The sequence below is a fragment of the Ranitomeya variabilis genome, chromosome 5 (genome assembly GCF_051348905.1).
Source record: "Ranitomeya variabilis isolate aRanVar5 chromosome 5, aRanVar5.hap1, whole genome shotgun sequence".
NCBI lineage: Eukaryota > Metazoa > Chordata > Amphibia > Anura > Dendrobatidae > Ranitomeya > Ranitomeya variabilis.
Genome location: NC_135236.1, coordinates 7,340,170 through 7,356,535, shown reverse-complemented (window position 1 = coordinate 7,356,535; position 16,366 = coordinate 7,340,170). Strand labels below are relative to the sequence as shown.

Here is a 16,366-nt window from a genome sequence, read left to right as displayed (position 1 = left end):
AATAAAACTGCTTTATCAATTTTACCAAACGCGGAACGGTATAAACGCCTCCCCCAAAAGAAATTCATAAATAGCTGGTTTTTGGTCATTCTGCCTCACAAAAATCGGAATAAAAAGCGATCAAAAAATGTGACGTGCCCAAAAATGTTACCAATAAAAACGTCAACTCGTCCCGCAAAAAACAAGACCTCACATGACTCTGTGGACCAAAATATGGAAAATTTATAGTTCTCAAAATGTGGTAACGCAAAAAATATTTTTTGCAATAAAAAGCGTCTTTCAGTGTGTGACGGCTGCCAATCATAAAAATCCGCTAAAAAACTCGCTATAAAAGTAAATCAAACCCCCCTTCATCACCCCCTTAGTTAGGGAAAAATAAAAAAAATGTATTTATTTCCATTTTCCCATTAGGGCTAGGGTTAGGGTTAGGGCTAGGGTTAGGGTTGGGGCTAGGGTTAAGGCTACAGTTAGGGTTGGGGCTAAAGTTACGGTTAGGGTTTAGATTACATTTACGGTTGGGAATAGGGTTGGGATTAGGGTTAGGGGTGTGTCAGGGTTAGAGGTGTGGTTAGGGTTACTGTTGGGATTAGGGTTAGGGGTGTGTTTGGATTAGGGTTTCAGTTATAATTGGGGCGTTTCCACTGTTTCGGCACATCAGGGGCTCTCCAAACGCGACATGGCGTCCGATCTCAATTCCAGCCAATTCTGCGTTGAAAAAGTAAAACAGTGCTCCTTCCCTTCCGAGCTCTCCCGTGTGCCCAAACAGCGGTTTACCCCAACATATGGGGTATCAGCGTACTCAGGACAAATAGGACAACAACCTTTGGGGTCCAATTTCTCCTGTTACCCCTGGGAAAATACAAAACTGGGGGCTAAAAAATAATTTTTGTGGGAAAAAAAAAGATTTTTTATTTTCACGGCTCTGCATTATAAACTGTAGTGAAACACTTGGGGGTTCAAAGTTCTTACAACACATCTAGATAAGTTCCTTGGGGGGTCTAGTTTCCAAAATGGGGTCACTTGTGCGGGGCTTCTACTGTTTAGGTACATTAGGGGCTCTGCAAACGCAATGTGACGCCTGCAGACCATTCCATCTAAGTCTGCATTCCAAATGGCGCTCCTTCACTTCCGAGCCCTTCCATGCGTCCAAACGGTGGTTCCCCCCCACATATGGGGTATCAGCGCACTCAGGACAAATTGGACAACAACTTTTGGGGTCCAATTTCTCCTGTTACCCTCGGGAAAATACAAAACTGGGGGCTAAAAAATAATTTTTGTGGGAAAAAATTTTTGTTTTATTTTTATGGCTCTGCATTATAAACTTCTGTGAAGCCCTTGGTGGGTCAAAGCGCTCACCACAAATCTAGATAAGTTCCTTAGGGGGTCTACTTTCCAAAATGGTGTCACTTGTGGGGGGTTTCAATGTTTAGGCACATCAGTGGCTCTCCAAACGCAACATGGCGTCCCATCTCAATTCCTGTCAATTTTACATTGAAAAGTCAAACGGTGATACTTCCCTTCCGAGCTCTCCCATGCGCCCAAACAGTGGTTTACCCCCACATATGGGGTATCAGCGTACTCAGGACAAATTGTACAACAACTTTTGGGGTCCAATTTCTTCTCTTACCCTTGGGAAAATAAAAAATTGGGGGCGAAAAATAATTTTTGTGAAAAAATATGATTTTTTATTTTTACAGTTCTGCATTATAAACTTCTGTGAAGCACTTGGTGGGTCAAAGTGCTCACCACACCTCTAGATAAGTTCCTTAGGGGGTCTACTTTCCAAAATGGTGTCACTTGTGGGGGGTTTCAATGTTTAGGCACATCAGGGGCTCCCCAAACGCAACATGGCGTCGCATCTCAATTCCAGTCAATTTTGCATTGAAAAGTCAAATGGCGCTCCTTCGCTTCCGAGCTCTGTCATGCGCCCAAACAGTGGTTTACCCCCACATATGGGGTATCGGCGTACTCAGAACAAATTGTACAACAACTTTTGGGGTCCATTTTCTCCTGTTACCCTTGGTAAAATAAAACAAATTGGAGCTGAAGTAAATTTTTTGTGAAAAAAAGTTAAATGTTCATTTTTATATAAACATTCCAAAAATTCCTGTGAAGCACCTGAGGGGTTAATAAACTTCTTGAATATGGTTTTGAGCACCTTGAGGGGTGCAGTTTTTAGAATGGTGTCACACTTGGGTATTTTCTATCATATAGACCCCTCAAAATGACTTCAAATGAGATGTGGTCCCTAAAAAAAAATGGTGTTGTAAAAATGAGAAATTGCTGGTCAACTTTTAACCCTTATAACTCCCTAACAAAAAAAAATTTTGGTTCCAAAATTGTGCTGATGTAAAGTAGACATGTGGGAAATGTTACTTATTAAGTATTTTGTGTGACATATCTCTGTGATTTAAGGGCATAAAAATTCAAAGTTGGAAAATTGCAAAATTTTCAAAATTTTCGCCAAATTTCCATTTTTTTTGCAAATAAACGCAAGATATATCGAAGAAATTTTACCACTAACATGAAGTACAATATGTCACGAGAAAACAATGTCAGAATCGCCAAGATCCGTCAAAGCGTTCCAGAGTTATAACCTCATAAAGGGACAGTGGTCAGAATTGTAAAAATTGGCCTGGTCATTAACGTGCAAACCACCCTCGGGGCTTAAGGGGTTAAACCTTCTTTCCTCCAGACGTAGAGGATGCCCCCTTGTCCCTGTCACCGGTCTATGATTAAAAAGATCATCAGAAAGGTCTTTGTACTGTCCCCTCATATATTTATACATTAACATAAGATCACCCCTTAGTCTTCGTTTTTCCAAACTAAATAGCCCCAAGTGTAATAACCTATCTTGGTATTGCAGACCCCCCAGTCCTCTAATAACCTTGGTCGCTCTTCTCTGCACCCGCTCCAGTTCAGTTATGTCTTTCTTATACACCGGAGACCAGAACTGTGCACAGTATTCTAAGTGTGGTCGAACTAGTGACTTGTATAGAGGTAAAATTATGTTCTCCTCATGAGCATCTATGCCTCTTTTAATACATCCCATTATTTTATTTGCCTTTGTAGCAGCTGCCTGACACTGGCCACTAAATGTGAGTTTGTCATCCACCCATACACCCAGGTCTTTTTCATTGACGGTTTTGCCCAGAGTTTTAGAATTAAGCACATAGTTATACATCTTATTATTACTTCTACCCAAGTGCATGACCTTACATTTATCCCCATTTAAAGCATCATTCATGTTCAGGTCCACATGGTCCTGCCCTGCAGTGACCGTCCCTATTGATAGTGCACGGAGAAGTCATCGCCATTGGAAGGATAACTTATTGTACCCTTCACATCCTTCCGCAGATAGACACCCCAGCATCACGGGTGGTCTATGAGCCCCATGGTGATGAGATGGGGTGTCTATCTGCGGAAGGATGACAAGTGTAATCCATCGCTCACAGCTAATAATCCTGAGGTTTATGCAGATTATCTACTGGAGCGATTCCTGACCACATTCTATGTTTTCCTGGTGTCCTTTGCCATACACATGGTCCATCAGTAGGGGTCTGTCTACATTGTACACTGAGCCGACCACCAAGTATGGATTTGTCAGCTTCTCGTTTATTCCTATAGGTGCTGGTCTTGGTCGTCTGTATGGAGAAATAATTGCCAAAATCTTTCCTGATGGGATTATCTCCGGAGGCATCCCTATTAAGATCACTCCGGCTGGATACGCGCTCGCAGGTGCCAGAATTACTCAGACTCACGTGTCCCCTATGATGGCGACGTGATGGCTGATAACATCGTGGTCTGCATCTTTTCATTCTTGCAGGGGCCGCAGCCTATTCTGGGGCCGTCACACACACCCTCTCTACAGCGCTCCTGGTATTTGAGCTGACAGGGCAGATGTCGCATATTCTCCCTGTCCTGATTGCTGTCCTTATAGCGAACGCCATCAGTCAAAGCTTCCAGAATTCATTCTTTGACATTATAGTCATAGTCAAGAAACTTCCATACCTCCCAAAGCTGGCATTTGGGAAGAACTGGTGAGATGGCAGGGAGATGAGACTCTAGACTGGGCGGTGGGAGGACAGGGCTCCAGGTTGGGTCTCACAGTAATGCTTTCTTTACTTCCCAGTGCCCACGATATATGTGCAGAGGATTTCATGGTGACCGATCTGCGGTATCTCGTAAAGGGCTTCAAATACAAAGATGTCAGGAACCTCCTTAAGTCTTCGGATTTTAGGCAGTTTCCTATTGTCAATGCTGAAGGTTCGTCTTCTTTTTATCCTGGGGCTGTGTGCTATTCCGTGCTCTTCAGTAATGGTTGCTGGGATCGGCCGTGATAAAGCTTGAGTGCCTTGATTGTGTAGAAAAATATTTAGAATTGAGAGTCCTCAGTGGTTGATACCATTTAATGGCTAACTAAAAAGATGGTAACAAATTGCAAGCTTTCGAGACTACATACGTCTCTTCATCAGGCAAAGACTAAAACAAATTCTGAAGAATCGCATATTTATGCACAACATAGTAAAGAAAAAAAAAAAAAGGGAGAGGGGGAAAAAAAAACATGGATAAGCCAGGTGACATGAAGCAGAATTACCTACCAATTAATTGGATTGTGTAGAACAAGAGGGGAGGACTGACTTCTTCTGTTCATTCTGTTCATCACCTCTGTGATGAGGCAGCCCATGACGTGTAGTATTGAGGCCGGACACTGGCACAGGACGCTACAGGTGGATCTCTGCAGCGATGTCGTAGAGTCCAGGAAGATCCTTTAGCGATAGGCAGTGGTTTCACGGGATAAGGGGGCATCTTCCCATCTCCTTAGGTAAAGGCTTCTGTAGGTCATTATATGATGTGAAGGCTGTAAAGCTAAGCCTCCTCACATGTAGTGGTGCCACCTTTGCCCGGCCTCTCCCGATCTCATATCTACCCATCTCTTATCTCTGCCAATCAATGACTTGTTCCCATCCTCTGACCTTGTCTCAGTGCCATCAGGACACTTTGTAACACAAGTCTTTTGCTTTCTTCAGATTCTAGGATCCTTCTTGGCTCTGTCAGTCGTAAAACTCTCAGCAAACTCCTGTCTGACCAGCTGAGCACTGAGCGGAGGATGCAGTATATGATAAACCAGCCCGGGAGTAACATGAACCATAACGGGACGGTAAAAGTACAGCCTGGGACCATGGGAGTGGGGTGGGGGTGATATAGGAGGACATAATCCATAGAAGACAGCGGGAATGAAAAATGACCACTGGGGAGGAGAGGAAGTTGTAAGAAAAGAAAGCAAAGCACTTGGCAATGTAATAATAGAAGGAGGTGGCAGCTGACCGTCGTGTTGTCACTTTTTCTGTATTTCAGTCCCTGGGTGATTGCTCCATACAGAAACTGCCCAGAACTGGTGAGTGCGGCCCGAACGTCCTGTTCACTGATCTTTGTCCCGTTATCTCGTCATGCTTCAGAGCCTTTTCCCAGCATGATTCCCCATCCATGTCTGATAGACTTGGTCCCATCTGTCTGAAGGGCGGCCCTGCTGGATGCCTCCAGGAAGAGAGCGGTGCCAACCATCAATGGCTCTCTCCATTATGAGGTTTACAAAAATTGTGAAGCAGACGCCCTAGTCAGATTGTGCGGCCATTTCTTCTTTCCCAGCAGCATGTGGTGGGTGTCCATCATATATGAGGGTCTCAGCCATGGGGACTACATCTGTGGGAAGCCACTAGATGTCCCACACTGCTGAGATAAAGCAATAGGTCTGGCAGACATCTATTTTCTCTCATCTCAGCAGAGGAGCCGGAGAACGGAGACACAGCCACCTACAGCACCCAGGAAACCATCACCTATGAAAGCGAGGAGGTGAGCATGCATCCACCAGCCCCCGGCTGTGGTGAACGGGTGCCCTAATGTGTCCCTTCTGACTCCCCCATACACACTCGGCCTGGTAGTTGGACACTCCCCCATAGACGAGCACATTCGGCTTGTTAGGTTAGTCAGACACTCCCCCATACACATGCACACTAGGCCTGGTACAGTCAGACGCTCCTCCATACACATGCACGCTCGGCCTGGTATATTCAAACACTCCCGCATACACATGTACGCTCGGCCTGGTAGTCGGACACTCCCCCATAGACAAGCACATTCGGCTTGTTAGTCAGATACTCCCCCATACACAAGTACGCTCGGCCTGGTACAGTCAGACACTCCTCCATGCACATTCAGCCTTGTAGAGTCAGACACTCCCCCATACAAATGCACGACCGGCCTGGTACAGTCTGACACTCCCCCATACACATGCACGACCGGCCTGGTACAGTCTGACACTCCCCCATACACATGCATGCTCAGCCTTGTAGAGTCAGACACTCCCTCAAACACAAGGAGTGAAGAGTCGTGTGTCAAGGTTGTCAGGAGTGATTGTGTATTGAATACGGGACATGTATCCCCTGTTTGGAGAGATGATGCGTTAAACGAGCGCTCACACTCAGTAACTCTCATTCACAGACACAAAGGCCAGTGGGCCGCAAGAGGCACTCAAGCAAATTCCGAAACCAGTACCTGAAAATGGTGGGTATAGTAGTCCTGACAGGTTAGTCAGGATCATGGTGTATGTGATGGGTGGGAAACATGCAGAATATACTGTAGAATATGGAGACGTATCACAGGGGGAGGACATCCCAGTTGGTGGACATCCCAGGTGGTGGGGACATCCCAGGTGGGGGGACATCACAGGTGGGAGACATCACAGGTAGAAGATATTATATTGGGAGGACATCACAGGTGGGAGGACATCACAGGTGGGAGACATCCCAGGTAGGGGGGTCATCCCAGGTAGGGGGGCCATCCCAGGTGGAGGGCATACCAGGTGGAGGATATTACAGGTAAGGGCATCACTGGTGGGGGGCATCACAGGTGGAGGACATCACAGGTGGGGAATATTACACGTAGGGATAATACAGGTGAAGGAAATTACAAGTATTATTATTTTTTCTCTAGCACCATTGGTTCCATGGTGCTGTACATGAGAACGGTTTACATACAAATTACAGATATCACTTACAGTAAACAAACTAAAAATGACAGACTGATACAGAGGGGCGAGGACCTTGCCCTTGTGGGCTTACATTCTACAGGATGGTGGGGAAGGGCAGTAGGTTGGGGGTTGCAGGAGCTCCAGTGTTGGTGAGGTGGTAGCTCCGGTAGTAGTGAGGAGGTAGCGGGGTCAGTGCAGGCTCTAGAATTTCCTGAAGAGGTCAGTTTTCCGGTTCCATCTGAAGGATCCGAATGTGGTTGATAGTCGGATTTGTTGGGGCAAAGAATTCCCGAGGATGGGAGATATTCGGGAGAAGTCTTGGAGGCGATTGGTTGAGGAGCGGATAAGTGTGGAGGAGAAAAGCAGGTCTTGGGAGGACCGGAGATTACGTGAGGGAAGATATTGGGAGATTAGTTCAGAGATATATGGAGGAGACAGGTTATGGATGGCTTTGTACGTCAGTATTAGTAATGTGAACTGGATAAGCTGAAGGAATGGGAACCAGTGAAGAGATTTGCAGAGGGGAGAAGCGGAGGAGTAGCGAGGAGAGATGTCATTTATCGTGAGAGATAGATCAGGTAGTGAAGATCTGCGAGATTGAGGAAAGATGATGAGTTCAGAGTTGTCCACATTGAGTTTGAGGAAGTGAGAGAAGAAGGATGATATGGCTGATAGGCATTCTGGACAGCGGGGAGGTGACGTCTGGGCCAGAGAGGTAGATCTGAGTGTCATCAGCATAAAGCTCGTACTGGAATCCATGGCACTTTATGAGTTGTCCCAGCCAAGTTTATGTATTGAGAAGAGTAGGGGTCGTAGAACAGAGCCTTGAGGGACTCCAACAGAGAGGGCGGGATGAGCAGGTAGTTTGGGAGTGGGAGACGCTGAATGTGCAGTTGGAAAGGTATGAGGAGATCCAGGATAGGGCGAGGTCTTTGATGCCAAAGTAAGAGAGGATCTGTAGTAGGAGACAGTGGTCAACTGTGTTGAAAGCAGAGGACAGGTCTAGAAGGAGGAGTATAGAGTATTGTCTGTTAGCTTTGGCTATAAGTAAGTCGTTAGTAATTTTGGTCAGGACAGTTTCAGTGGAATGATGATGACGGAAACCAGATTGTAGATTGTCAAATAGCGAGTTAGATGAGAGCAAGTAGGGATAATTCAGGTGGAGGACATTAAAGGTGGGAGATATCACAGGTGGAGCATATTACAGGAGAAGGACATCACCGGTGGGGGGGACATTACAGGTGGAGGACATCACAGGTGGAGGATATTACAGGTAAGGGCATCACAGGTGGGGACATCCTAGGTGGAAGATATCACTGGTGGAGGATATTACAGGTAAGGGCATCACAGGTGGGGAAATCCTAGGTGGAGGATATTACAGGTGTAGGACATTCCAGGTGGAGGACATCCCAGGTGGATGACATCACATGTGGAGAACATTACAGTTGGAGGACATCACAGGTGGGGGATATTGCAGGTGGAGAACCATTGACTGTCTATATTTGCCAACACCCTGATATTCATGACCCACAGATGTATGGTTGTCTTCATGTTGTCAGTGTTTCCTGCAATGTCTCCAGCTCTTAGCGGCACCTTGTATTTCACAGGTGGAGGAGTGGGAGTGCCGCCAGCTCAATGAGGTTGTGCCCATCGACGACCTTATAATTGACCCCACACCATACAGACTGATGGAGAAACAGACGCTGTACCAGGTGAGGTCACAGGAGAAGCTGTTGTCCCGCGGGCCTGACAGCATCAGCTCTACTCGCTTGTATCATTCTCTTTCCTTCTCGTTTCTCCTCAGTGCTACGACCTCTTCAATCTTTTGGGCCTGCGCCTGGGATACGTTACCAGGACTGGCCAGCTGGTCGGGGTGGTGTCTCTGAGTGAGGTAATTATTGCCATGACAGCTACAATGCGTGAGTCTGATATTGGTCAGGTGCGCCAGTCCGGAGCTGGACGTTGACCAGCATCAGCATTGTCACGTGGTGAAACTCATTCTACCATGGCTCCTCTCACAACCTCTGTCCAGTAATCGGCTCCTTCTCTGCCGTGATAACTGGTAGACATCCATCTGCCCTGGTGGGGATTTATGGTTGGTGCCATGTGTTTTCGAGAAGCCTTGGTGTTGGGTCTTCACCATGATGATCTCTGACCACCCACATACAGTAACCCTGGCCTCTACATCTCCACAGCTGAAGGATGCCGTCCACGGCACCGTGAAGGGCACGTTCACATCCAGAATAGCCCCCAAAGCCGAGGAGAACATCCAAGAGAGCTACACCCTCCAGCCGCTGATCAATCCCCACCCCGACTGTCAAGCTCGAGATTTAGAGGAACCGTCCACCAAAACCTCAAGCTGATTACACTGTCAGCGGAGACTGACTCATGAATGCTGCCACTCTGGACAGCACCAATAACGGGGGAATATTATTATCAGTGAGCTGCAAACGGAGGACCGGACAAAACCAGCTACAAAACCTGCCCGAGATACAAGGAACTTCTAGGACACAGTCGTAACCCCAGCTATCAGTGTGGACTGCGTGGGGCTCCGGCTACCGCCATGCTGGGAGTTGTAGTGTCTCTACAAGTTACAGACTCCTGCTATAAACAGTGATGGCCCCGAGGCTGCGAACATGGACCGACTGTCAGCAATGGACGTGGGTCCGACAAGTCATCACCTCACAGCAACGGCCGTGGGTCTGACAACTCATCACCTCGCAGCAGTGGCTGTGGGGCAACAAGTCAACACCTCACAGCAACAGCCGCGGGGCAACAAGACAACATCTCACAGAAACAGTCGTGGGGCCAACAAGTCATCACCTCAAAGCAACGGCCGCGGGTCCGAAAAGTCATCACCTCACAGCAATGGCCACAGGGCAACAAGTCATCACCTCAAAGCAACGGCTGCAGGGCAACAAGTCAACACCTCACAGCAACGGCCGCAGGGCAACAAGTCAACACCTCACAGCAACGGCCACGGGGCAGAAAAGTCATCACCTCTCAGCAACGGATGCGGGGCAGACAAGTCATCACCAGAAACTAAAACATATTTAATATTTTTTATAATAAAATCTATTCTGTAAAACTGATAATAAAGGAAGTAACGTGCAATAGATGTGAACAGTGTCCGATAACACAGCTGCACCCCCACTAATCACTGCCAGTCCTCGAGATCTCCCCTCACCCCATCATCAGTACAACACTGTATGAAACTAGGGCGCATTATCCAATACAGCAGAATAGTGAGTGCAGCTCTGGGATATAATACAGGATGTAACTTAGGATCAGTAATGTAATGTATGTGGATCACCCCCCGGCGCAGGGCAGTGGGGTACTCGGTACCGGGTCCTTCTGTCTCGGTTCTGGGGATGTCACGGTGGCCTGACCCGGTCCGTGGCCCTGCTAAGGGGCGCCCAATTAAAGGTGTATTTAGTTTGTACGGTGTTCGTGACACCACCTGTGGTATTCGGTCAGGATGACCGACGCTGCCAGGGGTCCACTGGGGTGATGGAATGGCAGTTAGATGGAATACCTTCCCACAGGTGAAGTATGTCCCCAGGGCTTCCCGGTAAGGTAGATGATGATGGTGTAGGTCGCAGTAAATAACGAGGACACAGGGTTGCAGTCTCTTTACCTTTTACTGTAGACTTCAGCGACCACAATCCAGAGCACTGCTAAGAGGGCTGGCTGAATCCGGCTGGTCCGAAGGCACATCCAGAGTTCCCTTTGCAGGTGGAAATCAGTAGCCTTCCTACTTGCGCCTGTGTGTTGTAGTACCTCCCTGCTGAGCACCACGGGATAGTCCTCACAACTGTCGTGTATGTTTCTGTTCTTTCTCTCCGTCCCCCAGATGGTATGGATAGGACGACCCGTATGACGGGGTAGGCCTGGAGTTATTTTATAGGGACCCTAGAGACGCCCCTCTCCCACAATTTGCCTCCATTGTCTTCATTAGGTTAAAGGTCGGGCAGCCAACTTGGAATTAACTGTCCTGTCCTGTCGTAGTTTGAAGTAATGCGTAGAGCCTATTACTCCCTCGGTGTTCCAGCCACCGGCTACGCGCCTCAGAAGGATGTTGCCGATCTTAAGGCAGAACTCCTCCCGGTGTTATCTCCTTGTGCTGTGATCTCGTTTCTCACTTCTCCACAATATACTCCGCTTCTTGTCCTTTCTCAGGATACTGCCACAATGGGTGCAGGCGCAGCTCCGTAACGTTCTATCTCTCGTTCAGTCTCTGCCAGGATCCCACCCCTGACAGGGACCTCTGTCTGCAGCTCAGATGTTCCTCCTTCTCTCTCTGTCTGCCTGACAGGTCTTCTCTGGGTCGAACCCAGGTAGCTTCTCCTCTAACTTCCTATCCAACCCCCAGTTTTACCCGAGTGTGAGGAGTGGCCTAATACATAGAACCTTTTGCTCCCCCTGGTGGCCGGAGTGTGAAGTGTAGTGTGTGACTGTGATACCTGGTCAGGTGAACTCCTTTAGTGCCATCAGACGTACCATCACTCCCCCTGGTGGAAGAGCGACAATACTGCAATGACCAGGACTGTGGGGCGCTGCGCTTGTACACAGTGACTGCACCAGCAGAATAGTGAGTGCAGCTCCGGCGTATAATACAGGATGTAACTCAGGATCAGCAATGTAATGTATGTACACAGTGACTGCACCAGCAGAATAGTGAGTGCAGCTCTGGAGTATAATACAGGATGTAACTCAATATCAGTAATGCATTGTATGTACACAGTGACTGCACCAGCAGAATAGTGAGTGCAGCTCTGGAGTATCATACAGGATGTAACTCAGGATCAGTAATGTAATGTGTGTACACAGTGACTGCACCAGCAGAATAGTGAGTGCAGCTCTGGGGTATAATACAGGAGGTAACTCAGGATCAGTAATGTAATGTATGTACACAGTGACTGCACCAGCAGAATAGTGAGTGCAGCTCTGGGGTATAATACAGGATGTAACTCAGGATCAGTAATGTAATGTATGTACACAGCGACTGCACCAGCAAAATAGTGAGTGCAGCTCTGGGGTATAATACAGGAGGTAACTCAGGATCAGTAATATAATGTATGTACACAGTGACTGCACCAGCAGAATAGTGAGTGCAGCTCTGGAGTATAATACAGGATGTAACTCAGGATCAGTAATGTAATGTATGTACACAGTGACTGCACCAGCAGAATAGCGAGTGCAGCTCTGGGGTATAATACAGGATGTAACTCAGGATCAGTAATGTAATGTATGCACACAGTGACTGCACCAGCAGAATAGTGAGTGCAGCTCTGGGGTATAATACAGGAGGTAACTCAATATCAGTAATGCATTGTATGTACACAGTGACTGCACCAGCAGAATAGTGGGTGCAGCTCTGCTCAGCTGCTACTCACTGTGTTGATTGTGGGTGCGGTCGCTGCTGAACCTGCAGTGTGCTCCTGAGCTCCTGGGAACCACCACCTCTCCGCCCGGGGACCTGCTCTCTCTCTTACCCAGGGAGTGAGTGGGTTTCCTGGGATGAGTGAAGGAGCCAAGTCCCAGGCTTCTGCTTCCCGGACCAGGCTGGCGGGGGGCAGAAGGAACCAGCAACCAGCCTGCACATCAGAAGATTCGGGGGTGAGACGCTCCACCAGGAGTCGCAGCAATGTGGCTCCTACTCCCCCCAGGTCTGCAGAGACCCAGAGAAGCCGCAAGGCTTCCATGGAGGAGAAGCCTGCTAGTGTGCAAGATAGCGGTCCTTCCGGAGGAAAGCTGAGTGCTCACGGAGGTGAGGCCGACCTCACTGAGGAGGGTTGGGCGCTGCAGAAACCCCGGGAGTCTGTGTCCACCTATGCCTCCCGGGTCATGAGCCACCTTCGTGAGTACGAAGATGCGAGTAAGACCCTGAGAAGGCTGCGGGAGGAGCTGCGCTGCACAAGCGCAAAAGCTGCAGGCGCCTCCAGACCCAGGAAGACGCAATTCCAGGCGGAGGTAAAGATCCTGAAGCTTGAAATTAATGACCTGGAGGTAAGAAAAGCATTTATTCGTGAAAAAAGTGGACCATTTAAAGAAAAACGTATAAATGAAGACCGATTCAGAGAAATGGCTGATAACAGAGAGCAAAGGCAGATGGGGCTGCAGCCTGAGAGCCAGGTGGATGATGATGATGATGATGAGAAGGAGGATGACCAGCAGAAAGCCCCACCTGGCAGCCTGCTTAGTCACTCACAGGCCACGTGCAGCGAGCTCCCTGCTGGACAGGCGACAATGACATCTCGTCGCAGTTCTGCTGGCTCTGGGGAGGACAGTGACATCAGCCAGGGAGGGGCACTAATGGCAGAGATCAAGCTCCTGGAGTCCCCAGTGTGCCTTCAGAACTTCCATCTTGGTGATGATTTACCAGAGGAGGCACCTGGGGGCCAGAAAAAAAAAAGGCAAAGAAAACCACCAAGCCAAAGCTGCAGGAAGCGGTAAGCTATGTGTATGCCCCCCTCCCTGTACCCCCTGAGTCGGCTGCAGGGTCAGCTCGCTGTATAAGCCCCGTTGCCCAGCCCAGCCCGGGTTCTGCTGTGGATCCGGTGCAAAGGCACGGGGAGATTACAAAGCAATGTAGTGAGGCGCAGAGCTCCGTCTCTGCTTGTAGTAGCGGGGATGTAGCAGCAGGTGCATCAGCCGAGAGGCTGGACAGTGAGGGCGGCCCGGCGGCAGGCGAAAAATCAGGCCACGACACTGTGGTGCGCTCCCCAGTGGGAGGGGGGAGCAGCCCGATGTCAGGGGCAGCTCCGGTAGCCTCGGTGCCCCTGAATGCTGTTGCCGCTGATCACTTAGTTGAGAAGCGGCGGCAGTGTGAGGGGGTTACCGGGGCTGGGCGTTCTGGTCCTCCCACTAAAGTCCTGTTCTGTGTTGGAGTCGCTGGTCAGCAAGATGCTGATATGAAGGATCAGCGGCGCACCACAGCGGCGAAAGATCAGCGGCGCCTGGTGTCAGCAGTAAAGCAGCAAAAAATATCATCTGATGATGCGGAGGGCACACGTAAGACCAGGGGTGAGATCGCCTCCAGTTCTGTGGAGGAGACTCAGCCCCTTGTGCCTGATGATGCGGAGGTCAAAATGTCACCCCCTGTTGTCACTGGTCCAGCAGGAGTGAATGTGGTGGTGGGTATGGATGAGGAAAACTCTTTGTCTAGTGGTGTGGTTGCTGGTTTGGTAGAGGGTGAGGGGGTTATGGAGGTGGGTAATGGTGATGCTGTTGGTGTGGATGTGGTCACTGGTCCGGTTGCCCCCCCGGTGGTGGCAGCACCTGTCAGGAGTTTTGCCGCTGTCACCTCCGGGGGAAATAGGGCATCCTCCTCGTCTCTGGGCTCTGGGGACGGCATGTTGCAACGGCGTCTCCTGGAGGCTCTAAAGAAGGGAGAGAGATCACTAATGATAGAGGGTCGAGAGGTTGATCTATCCTTCTGGATAGAGAGGCATGGCCTTGGGGCCTTCCGAGAGCAAAGAGGGGGGGATACAGTGTGGTCCCTCCCAACAGCTGGGCCAGGTAGTGTGCGTAGGAATGTGGTCCGTCTTCGGTGGAGGGGCAGTGATGCGTGTCCTCCAAGGTCTAAAGTTGTGGAGCTCCTGCTGAGGATGGGCTTCAAGGCGATTGACATCTATGCCTTGATACATCCCTATTCCACACCTGAGTTTGATGTCAGCTTTGTTCGGCCGGAGGGGCTTGAGCTCTTCTGGTCGAACTATGAGTTGGCAAAAAATGAGCCTGGCTGGCGAGACTTTACCGATCAGGCGGTGTCTCGCCAAAACCAAGTCAAGAAAGTGACCGTGATGACTTGTAACGAGTCGCTTTCTTGTTATGACATCATGACGTGGCTTGGCCGGTATGGAGAGGTGGTAGAAATGCCAAAGAAAAACCGTGACGAGTTTGGTATCTGGTCAGGGGCCTGGACGTTTATGGTAAAACTTAAGCGTTCAGGGGGTACGGTTGCCCACATACCATCATCTGCCTTCCTGGGTAGGGATCGTATCCTGGTCTTCTACCAGGGGCAACCGAAGCTCTGCCACAGATGCGGCGACCCCACACACTTCAGCGCAAACTGCACTGTGCAGAAGTGTGCATTGGGGATATTGGCCATCTTGCTGCATCTTGTGTGGAGATTAGGTGCCACCTGTGTGGTGAGTTAGGTCACCCATTCAGCCGTTGTCCTCGCTCCTTCGCTAACGCAGTCGTGACCCCGGTGGGAGAAAGCCGTGAGGCTGATTCTGCTGGGGAAGGGACTAGCAGGGGTGAGGGAGCTGAGGGGCCAAGGAAAAAAAGCAATAAAAAGACGCCTGCCCAGCTAAGGCATCTAGACAAGCGCAGACAGGATAGGGAGCTGGGCGAGCCTCGGGCTACTGGGGCGGCTCCTGTCCTGGACGCCAGTCTTGCTGCTGAAGCCCCGAGGGATGATGAGTTGGATGAAGAGGTCAGGAGGATCCACAGGGAGGAAAGTGCCACTGCCTCAGAGTCCTCCCATTATGAAAGTATGGATGAGGATAATAGGCAGTGGCTAGAGAACAAGCGTAAGCTCGGCACCAAAAAGAAGAGAAAGAAGGGAGATAAAAAATCTTCTCCCGCTCTGACCAAGGTACCTAAGGAAGGAAAAACCGACTCCCCTCTGGTTGGTCTTTCTAACCGGTTCCAAGCCCTTGAAAACATCTCTTCCTCTGAGGAGGAAGCTGAGGGTGAGGTTCTGGCTTCGGCGGGGCTCACAGGGGACGCCGAGTCTCCTTCTTCGGGGAATGTAAGATCCTTGGAGGGAGGGACTGGCCCAGAGTCCGGAGACGAGGACGATAAAAATAAAAAACACATGGGAATGGATACCTCATTGTCATTAAAGAGGGGGAAGGATTCCTCCTCTGAGGCAGAGGATAAGGGTAGTGGGGAAAAGAAAGCCATGTAACTCAATCACCAATGATGGCGGAACCCACTCCGTTGACGCTGGCGTCCATTAATGTCGCCAGCATAAAGTCAAATACAGCTAGATTTGCGGCCTTTGATTTTCTCAGCCGGGTTGAAGCTGACATTTTCTTTTTGCAAGAGACCAGGCTGCCAAACATGGCAGATGTGTTTAAAGCTAAGAGGGAGTGGAGACTCGGGCCCTCCTATTGGTCTCTTGCGGCCGAGCCGTATAGCGGAGTGGCGGTCCTTTTTACCGCACCGGTGGAATGCCGACGGGTTATTGAGTTAGAAATGGGGAGGTGCCTGAACTTAGATGTCCTCATGAAGGGACAAGAGCTCCGGCTCATCAACATCTATGGTCCCCAATCTAGGTGGGACCGGAAGTGTCTCTTTATGAGGATCAAGCCCTACCTTTTT

The 16,366-nt window shown here is 49.3% G+C and overlaps 1 protein-coding gene across 1 annotated transcript in view; it reads left to right on the top strand.

The window, feature by feature from the left end:
* The window catches only part of LOC143773579 (chloride channel protein ClC-Kb-like), a 35,863-nt gene extending 25,533 nt beyond the window's left edge, over positions 1-10,330 (top strand). The window contains exons 13-22 of the mRNA XM_077260985.1: positions 3,628-3,738; positions 3,827-4,040; positions 4,133-4,266; positions 5,031-5,161; positions 5,359-5,398; positions 5,783-5,853; positions 6,502-6,564; positions 8,638-8,742; positions 8,835-8,921; positions 9,226-10,330. Of these exons, the coding sequence (XP_077117100.1) occupies positions 3,628-3,738; positions 3,827-4,040; positions 4,133-4,266; positions 5,031-5,161; positions 5,359-5,398; positions 5,783-5,853; positions 6,502-6,564; positions 8,638-8,742; positions 8,835-8,921; positions 9,226-9,393 (1,124 nt within the window). The 3' untranslated portion in view covers positions 9,394-10,330. The remainder of the gene's footprint in view (positions 1-3,627; positions 3,739-3,826; positions 4,041-4,132; positions 4,267-5,030; positions 5,162-5,358; positions 5,399-5,782; positions 5,854-6,501; positions 6,565-8,637; positions 8,743-8,834; positions 8,922-9,225) is intronic.
* Positions 10,331-16,366: the final 6,036 nt, after the last annotated feature.